This window comes from Chenopodium quinoa, unplaced genomic scaffold, assembly GCF_001683475.1.
Source record: "Chenopodium quinoa cultivar QQ74 unplaced genomic scaffold, ASM168347v1, whole genome shotgun sequence".
Lineage (NCBI taxonomy): Eukaryota > Viridiplantae > Streptophyta > Magnoliopsida > Caryophyllales > Amaranthaceae > Chenopodium > Chenopodium quinoa.
In genome coordinates, this window is record NW_018742817.1 from 1,779,320 (window position 1) to 1,801,072 (window position 21,753).

The window sequence follows — 21,753 nt, forward strand, 5'->3', positions numbered from 1 at the left end:
TTTTTTTTTTTTTGAAAAATTGCCAAAAATAATACTAAATTTAAGCAGTCCGCTAAAAACAAGACAATCTTTTAATTATTTTTAAATAATACAAACTTTAAAGGATATCCGCTTTAAACAAGTTATTTTACCTACGGCCTATTTAGCCGATTAAATTTTTTATTTATCTTATAAAGTTGTTTAATAGTTTTAAAAAAAAATAATACTTTCATATAATCTGTTCACTTGTTTTTGACGGATTGCTCAAATTTTATATTATTTTTGACATTTTTTCATTTTTTTTAAAGTATATTTTTTTTAATTGAACTTTGTGGTTTGCACTTATATAAATTTTTTTACGTAAAATTTTTTATATATATTAACAACATACTTGGTAGTTAGTTTAAATTGTAAATTAGTTTTGCTTTTATAAGAGGTTGAGGGTTTGATCCTCCTTATCCTAAATAACAAAGTAACTGTTTCCAAACAAATAAGCAAGCTCAATTCTACTTTGTAGGGATAATTAATGTTTATAAACATTTATTAGTTTGTTAATTGAAATATTATCAAAGTTTACCTATGCTTAAGAAAGGAGCATAGGTAAACTTAAAAAAAAAAAAAAAAAAAAAAAAAAAAGAAAGGAGCACCATGCTATAGCATTGTACCACGTTTTGGCAACCTCTAACTTAAAACTCGATTTCACCCTAAGCTGAAGTTTAGAGATAATAAGATCTACCACCAAAACTAAGGAAAATTCTCTTAATTTTTACATGTAGCATAATATAGTGCTACTTAGATTTTCATAATGATAGGAAGCTTCACAATTAATCGCTAAATAGAGCCTAATAACAACTAATCACAGCAAAATATAAGCCGATCATCCAATCCCAGCCCAGAAGAAGTCCCCAGGTGCAACAGCTTAGATACACTTCTCAACCTTCGTCAATGCTCATCAGGGGTTGATAGAAGGCCATTAGTATCGATCCTCTCCTTTCAGCTTTTTCAATGCCATCAAATGTCTCAACCACAATCCTAAAGAAATCCCCAGGTGAAAACCAATCAACTATTAAACTGCCTCCAAGGGGACGATGGAAGGGCAGAAACTAAATAAATCAACTCCATCGGTTTCCTCGGCCACTAGAATTCTGACCCCTACAAGATTCAGACATAGAGGTTGAAGATCCCAAAACATTAATACTTGATCTCTTTTTTTTATGGGTCTTCCATGTCAAATTCCAAGCGTCACTTCCACTTCCACTTCCATTTTCATATCCATATCCGCCATCATCTTCATGTTCGGGTGTTCCAAAGTTCAGCCCATTCATCCTCATCTTCCGAGGGGAAGGATGAGGAAATTCTTCACTCTTTCCATCACTGAAACTAGTGATATCATCATCCCCAAGATCATATACCTTTTCAATTGCTCCATGATTATTGTTTGGCGAGTTCAAGTTCTCAGAGGAAGCAGCTTCCTTCCTCTTCTTCTTGTTAATAGCTGAGGGCAAGTCTTCTCCATTCTCTACAGCTTTTACCCATCGTAGGTCGCTGATGGTGTCAGCATAAATCACCTCTTTTCTCTTCCGCTTACCTGTTATTTTGCCCACTTCATGATCAAAACCTTTGCTTCGCTCAGAGGCATCAGTGTTAACAGTGTACACCCATTCAGGCACCTCATGGTCTTCCATAAGACGAGGTCTGTAGTTTTCCTTTTGCCTTCTCTCTTCATCCATTTTCTCAAATAGCCAGAACTCTTCATCTGTTCGAGCTGCCAACCGGTTGATCTCTCTCTCACTCGGAATATCTGTTCCAAGCGCGCTTGTTCCTCTACGCATAATCACTTCCAACATCTCCTTCCTGTCCTGAGCTGCATGAACCAAATAAAATTTTCACATGGCATGTACTTGACTACAAAAGGTACAATACAATAGATGAAGAGCCATAAATAAATCAAGCGTCTCAAGAGTCATGAGTTAAACATAAACTGCATTCAGTCAATCCCTTGACAACAACAGATATAGAGGCAGGGGATGGATAGCACATGTGCAAAAGAAATGAGAGGTAAAAGAAAAGGAAAGATGCTTCAAGAATTGCTGGGTCTCTATCACAGAAATATATTATCCACTTCTCATACTTCCACCCTTGAACATAAAGAAAGGGGAGAATTCCATTATCTTCATAAGTTCAATATATGTATAAAATGTATTGAAATTTCATGGAAAACACTATAATACAAATTACTCAGATGGTAGGCACAACGCACAAGAATGCAGGACAACGACAGCAATGCCAGTTTTTTTTATTAAAAAATCAAATTACGGAAATATGCTTGAGGCTCCAATAAGAAAGGGAAAAAAAATTAGAGAGAGATGGCAGCATACCTGTTGATGTTGTATTGAAGAGCCCGGCCTGAATTACCTTGGCATCTATGCCCATTTTCTGTTTTGCGCGTTCCAAAATTACCTCTTCTATAGATCCAACACTAACCAACACGAAAACTCTCACCTCTTTCTTCTGACCAATACGATGGGCCCGATCCTCAGCCTGTTGGTCCATCTGGGGGTTCCAATCACTGTCGAATATAATTACAGTATCTGCAGTCTGTAAGTTTAAACCCAGACCTCCTGCGCGAGTACTGAGAAGAAAGATGAAATATGGAGAATCTGGAGCGTTGAATTCTTTAAGTAAAGTCCCTCTTTCATCAGTTTTTGATGAGCCATCAAGTCGAAGGAACCTGTGCTCACGCATTCTAAGATAAACTTCAAGAATATCCAAGAGACGAGTCATTTGTGAAAACAAGAGAACTCTATGTCCAGATCTAGCCAGTTTAGGAAGCAGTCGATCAAGTAGCTCGAATTTTCCTGATGCTCTCACTATCTCATCGCTATGCCATATATTATACTCTGGCAAGAACAAGTAAGGGTGGTTGCAGCACTTCCTTAACTGCATTGACAGATTTTGTAGGCCCTTTGATTTCCCTCGCTCTGCAACATTCAATTATAGATTTAATGATCATCCAAAAGGCACTACGACAATGATAAAGACGACAACAAAAATAACACCAATAACAACAAAGTAAATCACAACAACTACAAATCTTGAACTCATACTTAACAGCAAATCATAATCTCCATACCAAAGGCAAGCATACATGTATTTGTTGTACAGATGGAATATTTTGCACCGGTCATTACGTTTTGGACAATTGGGTTCCTTTTCATCAATACCCTAATACCTAGTGAAACGAAACTTGAGGCATATATATATATATATATGCACTCATTTCTACTTACGTTGTATAGCAGGGCAGTTTCAACCTTTGGGATTATTATCAACTGTATTAAAGGTCTGAATGCATTCATTTTTACCCTTTTTTAATGGTACTAAATTTCCTTCTTAGGCCATAAAATATCCTGTTTGCAAATAAAGAAGTTCTGTACATCCAACACAACCACTATAAGTAGATGCCATGCCTTTAAGTATGGAGATAATGTTAAAGTATTACATAAGAAAGACACAGGAACATTTGCAAGTTATCAGATTATCAGTAGTAGACAAACTGGTCCAGAGAGTCAAACTGTCTTCAAACACACACCACCAAAAATATATAAGCGAAGTAATAAAGATCAAAGATACTAACACAAGAGCAGTGGGATAAATTATACTAACATGGTTTAGCAGTTAAACAGCACAAATTAAGTGCCCACTAAATCAAGAGACATCCACATGAGTTTGGTCCTCTCCATTAACCGCTCAAATCTTGTGCTCAATGAGGTCTCGATCCTCAGTTTTCATAACCCCTTTTTTTCCAACCCTTACATATGCCATAAGTTCATTTCTTTTTCCCTCACGCTGGATATACACCTAGCATAAGAATTCTAACAAAGCTAAGCTATACAAATTCCCACCTCCACTTCCACAGTTCCACCATCACTGGAAGGAGAGAAAAGATGAGAAAGGACCAACACCCATGAGCACAAGCAGAACAATGTCTGGGAGCAATTGAAAAAATACTTCAGTTTTAAACTCAGATACAACGGTATACTAATCTGGTCCTAATACAAAATAACTAATTCAGTCATGTAATAATTAACCTCTTTCTTGAGCAATTAATACTTCCAGGTCTGGAACCAATATCTGCTGGTCCTTTCTTTTCTATACTAATGCGAATATTGGGTATCTAAAGTTAATAATAAAAATAAAATAAAATAAAATAAATAAATCACATTTTTTAAGGGTGGCAAACAAAGTTGTCAGCTTTATTATTAATCTTGCACACACAAGTAGTGACTTTGACTGTTCCCACATAGTAAATCTATAAAATCATCACAGCTTGCTTTTCTCAAAAAGGATGTTATAAGTTGGCTCACAACAAGGATGTTATAAGGCGATTACATACCTTGCTGAGAGGCGAGGAGAAAACAAACCCAAGCAAATATATAAGGATCACATCAAATGCATATCTAAAACACAAGGATTGTCATTAATCTGCCTTCAAGTTATTGAAAATTTTCCTAGATTACTCAGCTTCAATAATGCATTATTTCATTCTTTCCATTTCGTGTCCTTATCATTGTTCAAAAAAACACCCCCAATCAGCAGCTAAAAGGGTATGAGGGCAACTTCTTTCTCCTTGTGGCTGTAAACATATAATCCAAGCCCAATCTCTTAAAGCCCGCATAAAGGTATGGGTTCTTTTGGTTAAAACTAAATAGCTACAAAGGCAAAAATAAAAAAGATCTGAACTAGAGTAGAGACTATATCAAAAAGCTTTCCCAAAAAACTATGTTACTTGGACTTTGAAAAGGGCAAGTGTCAAAGTGTCAGACATGGCCATTAATAAAAATTATGCGCAGTATTGGTCCAATATGAAGTGTAACACCCCATATACGAGTTATGAGGCAACAAGAGCAACCAAGTTGATATTAGGAGAAAAGTATAAAATCATTCATTTAATGGCGGGGAAAACTCATGAGATTTTTTAATCTTCATAGAAGGGGGGGGGGGGGGGGGGAGTTGATGGTGACAGTCTAAGTCATCATGGCAATACGACATAAGTTATGCCACACAAGCAACAAAGCTATATCTACCTCTAGTGCACCCACTCGCTTTAGAGACATTTACAAAAAATTTAAAGAAGTTAAGAGTTGGTAGCAGATTTATGTTAATAGGAGAAGATCCCAGTTCTTCCTCACACATACTATTAACAGAAAAATTCCATCCTAGATGCTATTACCCTCTTAATTATAATCAACTACTTATGTGTGATGTGGATATCGCCTTTTAATATGCTACTAACCTTTATTCCAATCAATTTGTCTATATAATCTAAACTGTATGGTTGACATAATTTTCATCTAAATGTCCAAAGTGTAGCTAATTATTTTTTTAAATAAGCAAAAGTAAATACAATTGCATTTGGACTAAGGCTTTATTCTTTTCAACTTAAAAAATGAAAGACGAAGCTAGGTTTGGAAACAATTTTCATTTTCTTGTTATAAATACAGTCAAAATTATGTTCTAAAAAATTTGTATTTCCAATTATGACTTGCCATTGTTGTGTGTCATTGATATAATGACAATAATTGTTATTGTTGTTGCTACAATAAGTTCAACAATAATAGTAATAAGTACTCCCACTGTTTTTTATGTTCTTCTACTCATTTAATATAGATAAGCAAATTAAGAAAATGCTAGAAGAAGGTGAGTGGGAATAAGATAAAGTAGGATAAAATAAGATAGAGTGTACAAAGGTAGGTGAATGTAAGAAAAAAATGAATAGATTAAAAAGATAGTGTGGAAAGGTGTAAATGTGTAATTAATATGGAGTTAAAGGGTAAGATGGTAAATAGGGTAAGCTCAAAATAGAATACAGCAAAGTCAGTACAACAAAAAAAAAGGGACTAATATGGAAAGTAAGTAGAGCAAAAAAACCGGAGGAGTATTACCATTATTAATTTAAGTAGTAGAATATTAATACCTACGTGCTACAACTAAGAGGAATAAAATGAAAAGAAATCTATAATTTTTTTTATATATATTTGTTAAAGCAAATGCAGAAACAAAATTCCTATTTCTCGTTTCTGCTAAAATAGGTTCTAATCGAATATCAATGACTATTAGCTGATTACGATCATCGTTTTACACAATTTTTCTTATTAATCTTTAGAAATTTCAAAGGTATAGTATTTCTCTTTAATACGTGCCATGAAGCAATAATATTATTGTGGTGATTGTTAAATCGGGTAATCCTGAATTCTAATATCATCATTCAAGATTATTTTGCTTATATGTCATTATTAAGTTCACTTGTTACTTTTGTAATAGTTCCAATACATACATACTTACTTATCATAATAAATACATTGCCAGAGATCCGATAATTATTGTGGTACATATATATGATATTGATTCTTGCTTAATCGAATCTATGTTTTACTTGTCACATATCCTAAGTAAGATTTAATTTGGGTTTCGGGATTAGTTTCATACAATAGTACTTCATTTATCCCACATTTTTTTGCAAGTTTTTAAGTTGTGATTCACAATATTATAACGAATTCCAAAACTTGCAAGTAATGTGTAATAAAGGAAGCAAATACTTTGTATTTTTAAACTATCGGAATTTTTTTCTTTTAAGTGTTTAGAGAGCCACAAAGGCGGGTGATGGGAAGCACTAACCAACTAAGTATCCCTCACTCTCAACCAATCAGAATTGTAATTAGACAATATAGATAATTATCCTAAAACCAATATCGAGGGAATTGTCATTTAAGTTAAATGTATGTTTGATTGATTGATTTCATTATACTCTCTTGAATTCAAGATATGAATCCACAATACTGCCTCATAATTACTATTGTTTGTCATATACTCCCTTTGTTCCTTAATGACTATCCTACCACGGTTTGTTGTGCGGTGTGTTACACTAGTTTTCCTAACAAGGAGCAAGAACTGAGACAAGTAATTATAGGGAATTCGAAAAATCTCTCGATATAAATATAACTAGATAAAATAAATCTTGTTAGTTTTTAGATGATAAGATAACTGAATCTGATAAGACATCTATAGTAATTAAGGTATAATAAGAACTGTTATATGAAGACTAGTGCATGGCTGTCACAGTGATCCGAGTCATTAAGGCTGCATTGTTTTTACATTCTAGGTGTTGCACTATCTTCGGTGGATAAAGGCTTCATTGTTTTGACAATAGTTGCACTGGTGGATTAAAAAACCTACTGGGTTGAAATGGAGACTGGAGAGGGACCAGTGTGTGTGTGTGTGTGTGTATTCTCTGTTGTGTGTCGTGTGTTGTGTGTGTCTGTGTAGATACCTATTCAGAAAGTTTTTATAATAAAAGACAAAGTGTGGAGGTAAGGAAACCATCATACTCCCAAGCTATGGCTCTTCCTAGATCTGGGTCAAAAACCACTGGGAATGACATGGAGCAGCTTTGTTCTATACTCCCTAGCTATGGCTCTTCCTAGATCTGTTATATGGGCTTGGCTTTGTTCTATACTCCCAAGCTATGGCTCTTCCATCCCCAACCCAAGAGTACTGGAGCAGCTTATAATTCATGCAAAAATGTGTAATTAAAAAGTTACTTCTTTGTCCAAAGTTCAGCATTACACATCTGAATGTTCAGAGAGAGAGAGAGAGTGCATTATGTATTATCAAAGGAAAGCCGATATTCAAGGAACCATTAAATATCTACAGGAAAAAGAAAATGTAACCATACCGCTATAATACAAAAACAAAGCCTTAGTCCCAAAATGATTTGGGGTCAGCTAATAAGAATTGTCATAAGGACATCCGCAAAATTTGGAACAAAGACAGGAATTTGATGAGATGAAAGCGGACAAAAGTATGTAACCACATTGCTATATAGCTCTAAAAATCTTCGGCATAAAACTATTAACAATTAAACCTCCAATGTAAGTTCCCTCCGTAGACTATATCCCAGCCCATCTTATCCTGCATTAATTTCTACAGGAGAGAAGCATCTGAAAAAATTCTATCAAACCAAAAAATATTAAAGCACACCATACTAGCAACTGCGTAAAAAAATTTCATTGGATCAAATATATAGCAGGCTCACTGCAAAGAAATGCTAGAATTTAAGGAATCAATAGAATACCTGAATCCATGCCTACTCTTCCCATGTCTGTAACTTGTTGATAATAAATTTTCTGCCATGCAGACAAGTCACATTTCAATATGACCTGCGTCTTCCCAGGTAAATATTTCTCCACTTCATCTTTCTTCCTTCTGAGAATAAATGGCCTTATAACCTAACCACAGAAAATTTAATGAGCAAAACAAATCATGGTGTTATGAAATAGGACATAGGCTAGAAGGATGAATGGGCACTCACATGATGCAACCGTCGAATGACCAATAGCTGTTCTTCATCTGTAAGTGCAACTTCAGATCGTTCAGAAAATGGCGCATTAAACCACTCTGCAAAATTTACAACAGAATTAAAAATGTGGGGAAGAAGGAAATTGAGCAGGGCCCACAACTCCTGGAGGCTGTTCTGTATTGGAGTCCCAGTCAGCAAAAGTCTGCGCCGAATCCTATATCTGGATATATATAAAAATTGCATTAAGTGAGGAAAATTCAATAATGAATACCAATTAGCAAAAGTAGGCAAAAGGTAAGTAGCACTCTGAATTATCACATTCACCAAGAGTGATCACAGATTCATTATAACAGAACATCTCTGCAAGCTCAAGTCCAAAATACAAGCACGATTTCATAAAGCCACATGACTTACATAAAGGGCAAGTTTAACAAAATGCAGACAAACATAATAGAGGAGAATAAATTAATAATAAGGTTACTCTGATTCTTCATCTTGTCTCAAACACTCATGTCGGACATTTGACACTCTGACAAGGGTATGTAATCCTTACTCAACACTTCAACTTTCAACCAGACCAATGATACTAAATCACATGTTTGAATAAAAAAAAGTCTTCAGAGGGAAAGAGGAGGAAATGATGTGATAAATTGAATGTGTTTACAAAGGGCTTGAGAAAGTTTGAACAAGAACTAGGAAACAAGTGAGCTTGAAATGTCTGTATGTATTTGTAATGTGAAATTCACGTGCAGAAATTCTTCTAAAATCAAGAATATTTTTTATGAATATCGAGTCCCCACATCCATGTCCAATTATAGGATATTGTTACCCACACTCAAATTCATATGTGATGACCATAGGTCAAGGACACTATGCCCAGGGATATTTAGAATTAACGTGAAATAGTTGCAGACATTAACACTAATGTACAGCATCCAACCATAATTGAGCACACATTCTTACAAGGTCATGGTAACTCACTAGCTCCTACTTCAACAAAAATTCAAGTTCTATCATTTACTACTGTACAATTTTTCTCTAGAGAAAAATTGAAAAAAAAAAAGAAAAGAAATTCAATGGTAACATGGAGACTATCACTTGTCATCAATAAAAAAAAATAAAAAATAAAACACACAATAAGTTCATCCAGCACTTCATTTGTTATATTTTATTGATGCATATAGAAATTTGGAAGAGCAAGACAGTGAGAAGAATAAGTAAAAAACATACTCTGAGACGAGAATCCGCGCAAGAGCACACTCATGATTTTTTAATCGATGCCCTTCATCAATGATCATGTAATACCAGTGAATTTTCTTGAGGTATTGCTTATCTCTCATGATAAGGTCATAATGAGTAATCATCACACAGAACTTTTCCTCAGCAAAGTATTCTTCCCTGATTGCTTTCCTAGTCTCTTGTCGCCCATCATAGAGGACAGCAACAATACTAAATCAAAAAGAAATTATATTTAAAAATCAATTGACTATAAGTACTGTGGAATATGAAATTTAGGAAATGACATAGCAGAAACTAAGCAGAAATTATATACCCGGGAACCCATGTTTGGAATTCATGAACCCAATTAGGTAAAACAGCCTTCGGTGCTACAATTAAATGAGGCCCACCCACGCCTTTTACCTCCAATAGGTATGCAATTAAAGCAATGGTTTGAATAGTTTTCCCTAATCCCATCTCATCTGCTAATATTCCATTCAGATTGTTGTTGAACAATGAAAGCATCCACTGGAGACCCTCTAACTGATATGGTCTAAGCTCTCCACCTTGAAGCATTGATGGTTGCTCTGTTACCTGTAGAAAATTGCACAAGCCTTATTTATAAAATTTGTTTTTAAAGTATTAGCAAAGAATTTCCATACTGCATCGGTCATGCTCAGGGTACAACATAACCTTTAAAACTTCTATGCAATCATCTTCAAAATTAATAAAGCAATAATGTAGGGAGCAACAGTCTAACGGTCAACTACAGTGTGCTGTGTTAATACTTTCAAGTCATAAACCACACATATATTACTTCATATAAGCAGATGGAATCTGGCTAACCTGCCTCAAATTCTAATATCAGAATAAGTGATTCAACAGCCTCTAGTCACAGAAGAGAGACTGCAGTTCATAGAGTTTCGCAAATGATTGTGCAATCTAAACGTTTTTACTTGTGACCAAACAAGGCTTTTTTTTTTTTTTTTTTTTTTTTTTGAGAAAACTGCTATAGTTGCCCGGAAAAAGGTGTGCACTTTGGTATTAAATTAGATGGTAAATTCCATGGCTCAGGTGTTTGCCTCAAAGGTAGATCTGATTTCAGGTACTACTGTAGAGTTCTAGAAGAAAATAAGAACTGTTAAATATCAAATCATTTTGTTTGATCCAACCAGCTGCTCAAGCTTCCTTTCAATAATTTAAGGAAAAGGTAGTCAGCTTGCTCAGCTTGTGCCTCGTGGACAAGAATGCCACAATAAAAGCTAATACGATTACAGAGAATCCTGCAAGGGAAGCTCAGGCAGCAATGTGTTTGCAGCCATACTGTCAAAGGGAGGAATATCAACTAAGATCTGAAGTTTTGGTCAAGTATATGATTCTAGACTTGTTCTGCTTCATATCAGTGGCCAAGAAAAAAAGAATGGCAAAGTGCAGAGTATCTAGAGCCAAATGGGTGTTCTCTAAAGCAGGGATTTAAAATAACATACTGATCACAACTGCTTCTGCTATGTTCGTGGCATTCTTGTTGTAATACTTGGAAGCAGAGCTCGGTGTTCAGCTTGCATTTAGGCAATCTTTTTAATCACAAGAATAGTTATTATAATTTAACATAAGTGCTCCATATAATTGATGATAAGCTTCCCTATTGAAAATTAAAATACATAGTAAAAAAAATGAAAAAAATTAATAAATAAATAAATAAAATAAAATTTTACAAAAGGGAGAGATATCCCCCTACCACATAATTGCCACAAGCCAAAGCAATGCCAAGAAAGTGGTCCAAAAGATTATTAATAGATTTCTGGCCTGGAACAGTTAAAGGTGCCATTTTCCACCTCCAAGGATAGACACCAAACAACTATGATCAAAGCAGTGACAGCATGACTTCATAGATTTTCGATCATTAATTTCATTTTTGATATAATTAAATTAGCAATAGAACATTAAGTAAATATTATTATGATCCCAAAGACCCATCTCCAAATTCCAAACTTGTTTACCTTTTCCTGAATGGAGTGGACAGCTGAATTATACTTCTTCTGACCATCAAGTAAACTGCCTGCCTTGCCAAAATCTTCTTCGCTTGCATCAATATCTTCATCAGGGATAGGAGTTCCATCTTTCGAGACATCTAATTCTTGAATATCAACATCAGACTCATCTAATGGCTCAATGCCATCAAAATGTTCTGCATCTTTTTGTCGTTGAACTGCAGCTCCAAGAGAAACAAGGAGATCATTTGTTTTTCCTAGAAGCATAGTTAATCTCTCATTTTTGCTCTCCTCGACCATTTTCATGTATGCTTCCTGGTCATCTTTTTTGAGAGCATCCATCCTCATTTTCTCTTGCCTTGTAGCGCGTTGCCTTTGCCTTCCATGCCACGCCTAGAAAATCAATGATTCAGAAAATATCTTATACTAAATAATGCCTCCACATTCTCTATTCCCTGGCCCTGGCCCTTCCCCTTCCCCTTTCCCTCACTTTTTCAAAAAATTTTACAGCTATCAAAGTCGCAGAAAATTGACAGCAAATGGAAAAACAAAAAATACCATGACCCCGTCGTTCCTCTGTTTCCGGCGTTTTGAAATAGAACCAACTTGTAACTGGAACTCACGAGCTGCATTGAGCAAATCTGCAAAAAATTTCCTTTTTCTAGTCTCCACAAAGTTCTTCTCCTCTTCTTCAAATCTGGATAATCTCTGCAATTACACAGTTCACCAAATCAATATTATACACCAACTATTAGCTTACTTCTGAACATAACAATGACACTAAATTTGAAATAGAAAGTTCCGACTCAAATTTGAATCATCCTTTAAGGAAACTAAAATATGCATAACAACCCTTAACCTATTCCCTTTTGGAGATAGTGTGCTTTCATCAGACCTTCACTAAATCCTTTGTCCTCTGATTTCACATGTTAGTCAGCTAATCATTATCACATGCACAACTTTTTTGAAGCAGTAGATGGAAACTCTACTAAGCGCAAAACATATAGAAGTGAAGGGGATGAAGAATGTACTCAAGTAAGAGAGGAGGGGATAGAGTAAGACAGAAATAGTAATCACATCACCTCTGCATCTCTTTTTTTCCTCAATTGATCATCAGCATCTCTAGCAAAAGGGTGTCCTACACCATAATAAGGACGGGGAAATCGCGCCATCCCCCAATCAAATAACTGCTTTTCAGGATGCACACATTTGAGGCGCAGCCAATACTCTGAACTTACTTCAGAACGGACCTTACTTTGCAGATCTGCAAGCTGATTGAATAGACAAAACAGAGCATGTTATCCAGCCAGTTCAAATATAATATTGGATAGACTACACATTCAAATGGTTATAAAAACAAAAAAAATTGAAAGAACCCAAGAGAATTCAGTGACATCTGAGATCTTAACAGTCCTGGCTCTTGATTCAAAAGCTAGTCATAACGCTCATAAAGTAGCCAAGATTTGATACAATAAGCTCAGGAGGTAGGTACTTCCCCAATTTTGTATTGGCTTTAACCAAACAGCTCACAAAAGAAATAGCATAGCATTTACCTTGAAACCATAAAGCTCAAGCAAGCACTTTGATTGCAAATCCTCGCCTCTACTTGAAGGTAGCTCTGGTTTTATAATAAAGAATTAGTAAAATAGAGAGCATAATCAACATATTAAATTCTCATACGGTATGAAATGGATAGTGCAACATATCAGCAAACTTTAAGGGAAACTTTACTTGGTATTTAATAAAAAATTCAATTTTAGTAGCGAAATTAACCTAATATAGCCCATCAAGTTCAACCATGCAAGTAAAGTAAACAATAAACGCATCACTGCAGTCCATAACACACAAAAATCTGGTTTACTGTGGATCAGCACTAATTTTACCTAAAAAAAGTATAAATACCTTGTTAACAGAGTTATACCCCACACAAAAGAAATTCCTTCCAACTAAAGATAACCCATTTCACCAGAAAATAAAGTTAAAACTTAAAAGTACCATTTCACATTCACAGAGCTAGTAAATAAAGTCAATAATACATCAATTCATTGTCTTAAATCATCAATGCCTAAGACATTGTGACCTTGCCAGAAAAGAAGACACATTGGGCTACTGATGCTTGAAAAGCGGACAGCTGAGAATTAAAGGACTACAAGCCCTAAATGTATACTTTCAAAGATTATTACATGCAAATGCATGAAAGCACCACAATGTGGACAAAGTAAATCCTTTAGAATACCCTTTCGTCATCAGTAATCAAACACCAGTTCAACAAGCACAGCTGAGTTTACGATACATATATTTAGCACAATTATTTATCACACTGAAAGTAGTAATTAATGGTCTCTCCATCAGCAAGAGGATCTTCACAGGCAGAAAGAACAGCCATTGGGAACAGTAAATTACTTTACGGGCCCATATATTAAACCAATCATGTGAGATGTGACCGATTTTGAAGCTCAACATCTTCCAAGAATCTTGAGTAAGCATTCTCCCAATGAAGCCACACAGTTCATACTCACGAATAAAAGAGCACAATATACTATTTATGAATAACAACTCAATAACAAGTCAAAAGCTAACAGAAAAGAACTCAAATAACAGGTCATAACCTAACAGTGATACAAAGTATGATAAAATACACCAACCTTCAAGTTCAGTCAAACGATGCTCAACCCGGCTCTGAAAACGGCTCTCATTCAATTCTGTCAGAGCGCTACTGGACATGCATTTCGGTCGTTGCTTAACCACAGCATCCTCAAATTCCATAATTAAATCCCCATAACTAGAGATACAAGATGCGTCCTGCAACCCAATTTTACCAATCAAATCAAATACAACAGCAAGCACACAACAAACAGCTTAGATTAACTTAGGAGAACAATGTCCAACAAAATATTAATACCCAAAAATCCAATTAAATACCATAAATAAAAAATTATCAGAAATTTCAAGAATCCCAAAAAGATATCAACTAAACAATTCAATCAAGCAAAAAACAACAATTCCAATACAAGCAAAGAAACCAAATTCTGAAAAATTCAAAACTAGAGCAGCTCAAATTCAATCAAAATCACAAATTGAACAAAACCCATCAAAGAAAACCCGGAAAAATCAAAAGAACAAACACCTAAACAATCAAATCAGCAAGAAAAAAACAAAATTCCAACAAAAAAAAAACACCCCAAATTCACCACAAAATCAAAATTCAAACAAAACTCATCATAAATCTAAAACAATAAATAAATAAAAAAAAATCCTCACTTTATTCGATTTAGAGGAAGAATCACCCAATTGAGCATCACCGGAAGGCGAAACACCCTCATCAACATCACCATCGTTGCCGCGATAGATAGAAGAAACCGAGGCGAAAACTTCAGGAGGAAGAGGAATGTCACGAGAGAGAAGATTAAGAGCACAAATCAAAGTCTTGGTTTTCTGAACATGATCAAGAGAAGAAGGAGGTGGGGTTGAAGAATTGGCCTCAACCACCTGAGTAACCATGGCGGGAATGAATGAACAAAAGGGTTTCTTGTTCAACGGCTAATTTGATGAATTATATCAGAAATTTGCGCCAATTTAAGGGATTTAAATCAGTCTCTCTCTTAGTATAATCTCAATTTTGCTCTGATTAACTGAGAGAGGGAAGAGAGAGAGAAAGGCCAGAGTCTGGGGTTTTGCCGTTTTGGTGTGTTTCGTTTTTTTTTTTTTTTTTTTTGGTATTTTTTTGGGTTTTGCTTATGTGAGGTGCGTATAATTGTTGAATTTGCTTGGAGGGTGGCGATAATGCCACGGACGAGGGTTAGCTTTTATACCCTTTGTGTAGGGACGTTTTTTCAAAGTGAGCCAATTTTGGCAAATATTAACCAAAATGGTTGCGTGGCAAAAGTATTTACCAAACTAAGCTTCCAGGCTAAAACGTTGTCTCGGTCAGCGTTTAATGCCTGCGTTTTTTTAAAAAAAAAAATCAACCTAAAAACGCTGTCTGGGACAGCGTCTTTGTTGTTGACCTTTTTTTTTTAAATTTTTGTAATTGTCTTTTATTTATAAAAATGTTTTTAAAAAACAAAAACAGTTATACGAAAGACGCTGTCCCAGACAGCGCTTTATGTACAAACTTCCTTGTACCTAAAACGCTGTCTCAGACAGCGTCTTATTTTCAACCTAAAACGCTGTCTGGGACAGCGTTTCTCTGCTGGTGTGCAAAACAGCAGCAGAATCAGCCTTTTGCCACTGATCTGCCACTTTCTTCTGCCCCCACCCACCACCCCCTGCCATGATTCTTGCCACCACAATCCACCAACAACCCCCACCATCGACCACCATCTGCCACCACTTTTGACCTCCAACAACACTTCAACCAGCTCCACCACCAGCCCCAACCATTCAACAACCGTCGATAACCACCCGCCACAACCAACAACACTAAAACCACCATGAACAACCACATTAACCACCACGGGCTATCCTTTCTTCCCCATTTTCGACTATGGATTCCAAATGTCTGTTTGTTTAATGTACATTAGCCCTGAAGGATCTATTTTGACTGACATAAATCCGATTTGGATAAATAAGCAAACAAAACTTCAAAACACAAACAGATTCATTCAACCAGCATGGCTTGTATTGATAATGCGCTGCAATCGTTATATACAGCATTCTAGGAAAAAGGACAAAACAATGATACAATACGTTCACTACTCATCAATTTGGTGTAACCCTTCCCTAGCCTCACTGTCGTCCCTTCGTCTTGGACGACACCGAGTGTAATGGTGAATGGTGGTGAATGGGTTCCGGCGCGGGGGGGGGGGAGTGAGCTGGCTGGACGATGCGTCCTCCTGGGTTCTGAAGGGTGCAGAACTGTGGAAGATGTACTCCTCTGCCTCTGTGTGCGACGTAGGATCACCTCCACTGCTACTCTGGCCGGGGTCGAACCGCGAATGGATGGAGTGACCATCATCACCGTCCCGCTGTTGGATGAGATGACCGTGACCATGTCTGCGTAAGGAAGTCGCGGACATATCTCGCATCCGCTGAACCTGGGCTCTGGTGGGTCCGTTTGTAAGGGCGAGGGACAGTGCATCATACATCGCCACCATATCCGCTGCCTGTAGTAATCATCGATCAGTCAAGTACATGATATTTAAAAAAGTTAAAAAATGAGGATGATAAGTATAGTAAAAGAAACTCACATATCCGCTAATGACGTCATGTGCCGGGTGGTAATGGGTGGACGGTGGTGTGTAGCTGGGGTTGATGAAACGGCGTGTGATAAGCCTGTACCACACCATGTACGGATCGTCATGATCCATAACGCCCTGCATGGGATAACCCTGAACGACATGACCCAACCGTTGCTCCCATAGCTGAAGATACTGCCAATGCTCCAGTGCCCAGTTTGTCTCCGTCTTTCCCCGACGGTCAATGTCATGAAGGCGCACGACAGTGTCACAGTTCTGGGGAATAGGCTGCTGCAGTCCGAACTGTCGCATGACGCGGTCAGGTAGGTGACTCTCCACAACCTCGAAACAGATCAGGGGGACCCGGGCACGCCACTCTCCCTGATGCTCCAGTAGATGTACAGGCAAGACATCTACCAACTCCGGTACATACGGATCCCATGTGATCTGCAATAACACATCCTAAATAAGTTAGTCCACAATCAGTATACACAGTACCTAAATGATTACAAATGTCTTCAGAGTTTGTACCTGATCCTCAGTGAGTCGATCAAGGGCGTCTCGGTAGTATGGGAGACCCATCGCCGCATGTGCCTGTGTGAGTCTGGGGACCATCCACCTGGGGCAACAAATTTGGTAAGTATGTGTACAAAATGAAATCGTATATGGGAAAAAAATGACAATTGTTACAAACCTGCAACCGTAAGCCTCATCAGCTGCAGGGCGAGGCGAGGCGGAGCGATGTACGGCTCATACTGGTCATCCTGGTCCTGCTGCCCCGGACGATGTACAGTAGGCCTACCTGGTCTTCCTACGTGGATGTGCTCCCAAGCCCATAGCTTCAATAGCAAAACACAAAACTATGTTAAATATGACATTACTCATTGCATAATTCGCTTGTGATAATATACGTAGTATACCTGAAGCTCAAACAGAGGTCCTCCAATCTCGAGCGCACCACTCCGTGAGGCTCTGCAAAGTTGGCGATACAACACCGCCAAAGAGGCACTACCCCAGCTGTATCCAAGGATATGCTCCCAGTCGTGGTCTAACAGCTGTAGGTAAAAAAGCTGCAAGTGGCTCCCGCTCTTGTTGCCGAACAACACGCCGGATATGAGGAAGAACAAGTACGCTCGAGCGTATCTCTGTACTGTGGCGTCATCGGCGTCCGCAGGCAAGCCCTTGAAAGTATCTCGTAACCAGACCGTCCTCAAGGCGGAGCCCTTAACATCGTTGGGACCCGGCTGCACCCCGAGAACCCGCACAACCAATCCAACAGGATCGACTAGAAATGATCCCGTCACCGCAGTCCCCTGTACTGGAAGGCGCGTCAGTATTGCCACGTCCCGCAATGTCACAGTCGCCGCCCCAACTGGTAGGTGGAAGGAGTGCGTCTCCTGCCTCCATCTCTCCACTAACGCCGTGACAAGGTGTCGGTCGATCTCCCTGAATCCCAAGCGATGTACACCGCCAAAGCCAGCGTACGTCACGTACTCAAGGCAGCGATCATGGACAACCCAGGGGTCTTGTAGTGCCTGCACTGTAGTGGCTTCGCTACGTCACCCTGAAAACACAGGAGCATTTATAAGTAACAAAAGATAGTACATCAAAGAATCCAAAAACGTTAAAGATGAATCATTACCGTCAGGTTCCATACGTCGACGCTCCGATGGGTGTCCTGTAGTGTCAGGACAGAAGGGTCAACAGGTCCGGGTGTCCTATCCCGTACGTCCATGATATCTGTTCATTGAAAACGTTACACACCAAACACTAACACAATATATTGAATACTAATTTCGATTGAAAGGCATAAACAGGAAATCTCGAACATCCAACGTACAAAATAAAATTCATCGAATTGAACACAATAACACATAATGTAGAAAATTATAACTGTTTCATCAAAATAACACCACTACATACTACTATATCAAATAACACATATACACTTAGGTCCTATGTTGGTCTAGATGGACAAGTAGTGCGATTGTGACCTTGCTGGTGACAACGGCTGCATTTGGTTGGGGGCCGGTTGCTGTCATCCATCTCATTGCGTATGCGCTTCGACTTTGGACGACCTTTTCCACGTATCATTGTGCCGTCCGGAATGAGTTTAGGGCCTACGTACTGTGCCCACTGTGCCCAGGTTGTCTCGCAGGGGATCGGCCAGAACTGTGGTGCATAGGTGTTCATGTAGGCGGCCGACTGCAACAAAGGGTCCACCCAAGGCCATTCTGATAGTGAGTATGTAGCACAGACTGCTAGCACATGAGAACATGGGAGGTGGAATATCTTCGGTTTGTTGCACGTACACGTTCTAAACTGCCAGTTCACCGTATGCTTGTGGCCTCCTTTATTACCAACTCTCTCTCCCCTCTCTGTTGTCACTTGGTAAACTTTAGCGGTGTTCTTCTCGAGGATGGCAGTGACCTTTGGGGGGTATGGAAGTCCCTGATTAGACCTAGCCTCAGAAGACTCCCTTCTCAAAGTGAAATACTTGTTAACTTTGTGGAAGGTTAACTCAACAAGGGACATAATCGGTAGAAACCGAGCTCCTTTCAGCACATTGTTGAATGTCTCCGAGAAGTTAGTAGTACATATACCATACCTGCGACCACTGTCGTGAAACAGAGACCACATAGGGAACGGGACTTGAGCAATGTACTCAATGGCCTTGGGACTGGCCTCACCAATGAAACACAGATCAGCTTGAAGTTTTCTTTCTTGCCTTTGGTACGCAGCGGCCTTGAACATGTCTCTCATGTCGTTACTTCGCACGTGAGTCTTCAAGTTAGAGGCTATGTGGCGGACACAAAACCTATGATACGCTCGGGGCTGGGTGAATCCAACATTAGGATCATTCATTGCTGCAATGATCCCAGGATGCCGATCAGAAATAACACAAAGGCCATCCCGTTGCGTGACACGATCTCGAATACAACCTAGGAACCAAGACCAGCTGGAAGTGTTTTCCCCTTCAACCACCGCAAATGCAATAGGAAATACTTGGAAGCTTGCATCAACACTCGTAGCAACCAAAAGTGTTCCTTTATACTTCCCATACAAGTGTGTCCCATCGATACAGATAACAGGCATACAATGTTTAAAGCCATCGATACAAGGACCGAAGGCCCAAAACACTCGTTCAAACACTTCCATGTTGCTGTAGTATACACCATCCACTAAAGCTTTGTGTTTCCATACGACACATGTTCCCGGGTTCGACCGTAGGAGTGCTTGCATGAAGTGGGGAAGTCTGCCATATGAACTCTCCCAATCCCCAAATATCTCAGCTATAGCTTTCTCCTTGGCATACCACGCTCGTCGATACGGGACATCGAAATGAAATTTCTTCGAGATCAGTTCCTGTATGAATTCCACTTTCAACGAAGGATCTTTCCGCACAAAGGACTTCACATACTCGGCTATTACGAACGAATCCAAGTGTGGGTGATCATTAGATAGTACTTCAGTGATACATGTCTCCCGATGCGGGCCTTTGTACGTGACTATGGTAAAACCACGTGAGTGCTCACTCGATTTGGTACCCCGTAGCATCCAACCACATTTCTTCTTGCATCGCAGATATAGGACACCATCATTCGAGGTCACTGTGGTGTAGAATTGATTCCTCTGAATAGAATACATCTTCACCATTTCTTGAAGTAGTTTCTTGCTCTCAAAATAAATTCCCTTCTCAAATTCTCCCCCGGGAACAAAAGAGGTGTGGCTACCCGATTCGGCCCAATACTGATCAACTTCATAGTTCTCGGGTACCTCACTGAACCAAGGTATGGGAGTTCTAACCAACGACTGACCATCTTCCACCTGTGTAGGTTCATCATCCCCCTCTCCGTTCTCGTCCTCATCATCCATTTCCGCATACACATCATACACCGACAATTCATTATTCACAACATCATCAAAATGATTTGGCTCTTCTCGAAACGGTGAACCATCATCACCTTGCATAGGAGAGTAGCTATGCAATTGCATCGGCGAAGATGCCACGGTGTTCGATGACGACGGAGCAGGCTGGCCGAACACTGTCACGCGTCCCCCCGCATGTACTGGTGAAGCTATATGAGAACTAAAAGGCAAGTGAAATTGGTCATCTTGCATCATTCAAGTGAAAGAACCTATCCCATATGCATTCGATGGAATGTGGTTTGCGGGCTCTTGGAAGGACGCGGTGTTGTAATCAGAGACATATGTAGCTTGTTGTTCTGCCCGAGTACTTTGTTGGGTACATATAGGCACTGTTTCTACATATATCTCATTGGGAAAACCCTTCATTCCTACCATGCTCCTCAAACCTTTCAAATGTCTGTTCGTAGAGACAGGTAACACTTGCACCCCATGACCAGTATCACACCTCATTTTAAGGTTCAGTTCAACAGTCATAGGGTTTGAACCAATACAACTGTGAACCTCATTCATCAGATTAGTCACAGTCATGTTCGGTTCAAGTGTTATAAGGTCCATATTCCCTCCACTGTACTCCACATTTGATCCATTACACAAAATTTCACCTCCCCATCGACATAACAACGCTACATTTTGTCCAGCCATATTCTACATAACAACCAAAACAAATTTTACGTAAAGCCGTTAAATCATCCCTAAATCACCACAATCAAACAAAAAAATTTTACATACTCTACAAATTAACTACTAAGAACCCCTAAATCACCATTATTACACAACAATGTAGGTAATTACAATTGTTCAAAACCTAATAATTATCAACCATTGTCAACAATTTTCAACAAAACCAACAACAACAATTCAACATTATCCAAACTATTATCAACACTAACAATATCAACACTACCATTATCAACACTAACAATTCAACAATTACCAACACTAATAATTCAACAATACCAACACTAACAATTAAACATTTTTAACACTAACAACTCAACCTCATCAACATTTTAACCCAATTCCAAAAAAATTAGAAATCACCAACATAAACCCTAGAATTTAAAACACAAAGAAAGTTGAATGAATACCTATTTCAGGG

At 38.3% G+C, this 21,753-nt stretch overlaps 3 protein-coding genes across 3 annotated transcripts; all 3 read right to left on the reverse strand.

The window, feature by feature from the left end:
• Positions 1-610: 610 nt before the first annotated feature.
• LOC110725940 (probable ATP-dependent DNA helicase CHR12) lies at positions 611-15,477 on the reverse strand. Its single transcript, XM_021905408.1, has 12 exons — positions 14,809-15,477; positions 14,193-14,349; positions 13,101-13,165; positions 12,630-12,818; positions 12,106-12,255; positions 11,557-11,940; positions 9,891-10,150; positions 9,569-9,787; positions 8,351-8,558; positions 8,114-8,267; positions 2,358-2,960; positions 611-1,843 (listed from the first exon to the last, which is right to left on the reverse strand). The coding sequence occupies exons 1-12, from the start codon at positions 15,046-15,048 to the stop codon at positions 1,092-1,094; spliced, it is 3,381 nt and encodes a 1,126-aa protein (XP_021761100.1). The 5' UTR covers positions 15,049-15,477; the 3' UTR covers positions 611-1,091.
• Positions 15,478-16,241: 764 nt separating this feature from the next.
• Positions 16,242-17,137, reverse strand: LOC110725992 (serine/threonine-protein phosphatase 7 long form homolog). The gene is made up of 2 exons (XM_021905468.1): positions 16,737-17,137; positions 16,242-16,652 (listed from the first exon to the last, which is right to left on the reverse strand). Exons 1-2 carry the CDS (start codon positions 17,034-17,036, stop codon positions 16,242-16,244), a joined length of 711 nt encoding a protein of 236 aa, XP_021761160.1. The 5' UTR covers positions 17,037-17,137.
• Positions 17,138-18,913: 1,776 nt separating this feature from the next.
• On the reverse strand, positions 18,914-20,849 carry LOC110725993. The gene is made up of 2 exons (XM_021905469.1): positions 19,059-20,849; positions 18,914-18,958 (listed from the first exon to the last, which is right to left on the reverse strand). The coding sequence occupies exons 1-2, from the start codon at positions 20,847-20,849 to the stop codon at positions 18,914-18,916; spliced, it is 1,836 nt and encodes a 611-aa protein (XP_021761161.1).
• Between the last annotated feature and the right edge of the window lie 904 nt (positions 20,850-21,753).

Bases quoted from the DNA above. Each gene is read 5' to 3' on its own strand.
- LOC110725993 (XM_021905469.1), bottom strand. From the start codon at position 20,849: ATGATGCAAGATGACCAATTTCACTTGCCTTTTAGTTCTCATATAGCT. The intron at 18,959-19,058 runs GTGAACTGGCAG...ACTCACTATCAG, and splicing joins AAGGAGGCCACAAGCATACG to AATGGCCTTGGGTGGACCCT.
- LOC110725992 (XM_021905468.1), bottom strand. From the start codon at position 17,036: ATGCGACAGTTCGGACTGCAGCAGCCTATTCCCCAGAACTGTGACACT. The intron at 16,653-16,736 runs GTGAGTTTCTTT...TGATTACTACAG, and splicing joins ATGACGTCATTAGCGGATAT to GCAGCGGATATGGTGGCGAT.
- LOC110725940 (XM_021905408.1), bottom strand. From the start codon at position 15,048: ATGGTTACTCAGGTGGTTGAGGCCAATTCTTCAACCCCACCTCCTTCT. The intron at 14,350-14,808 runs GTGAGGATTTTT...ATTGGGTTGCAG, and splicing joins CTTCCTCTAAATCGAATAAA to GACGCATCTTGTATCTCTAG. The intron at 12,819-13,100 runs GTAAATGCTATG...CTATTCAATCAG, and splicing joins TTGAGCTTTATGGTTTCAAG to CTTGCAGATCTGCAAAGTAA.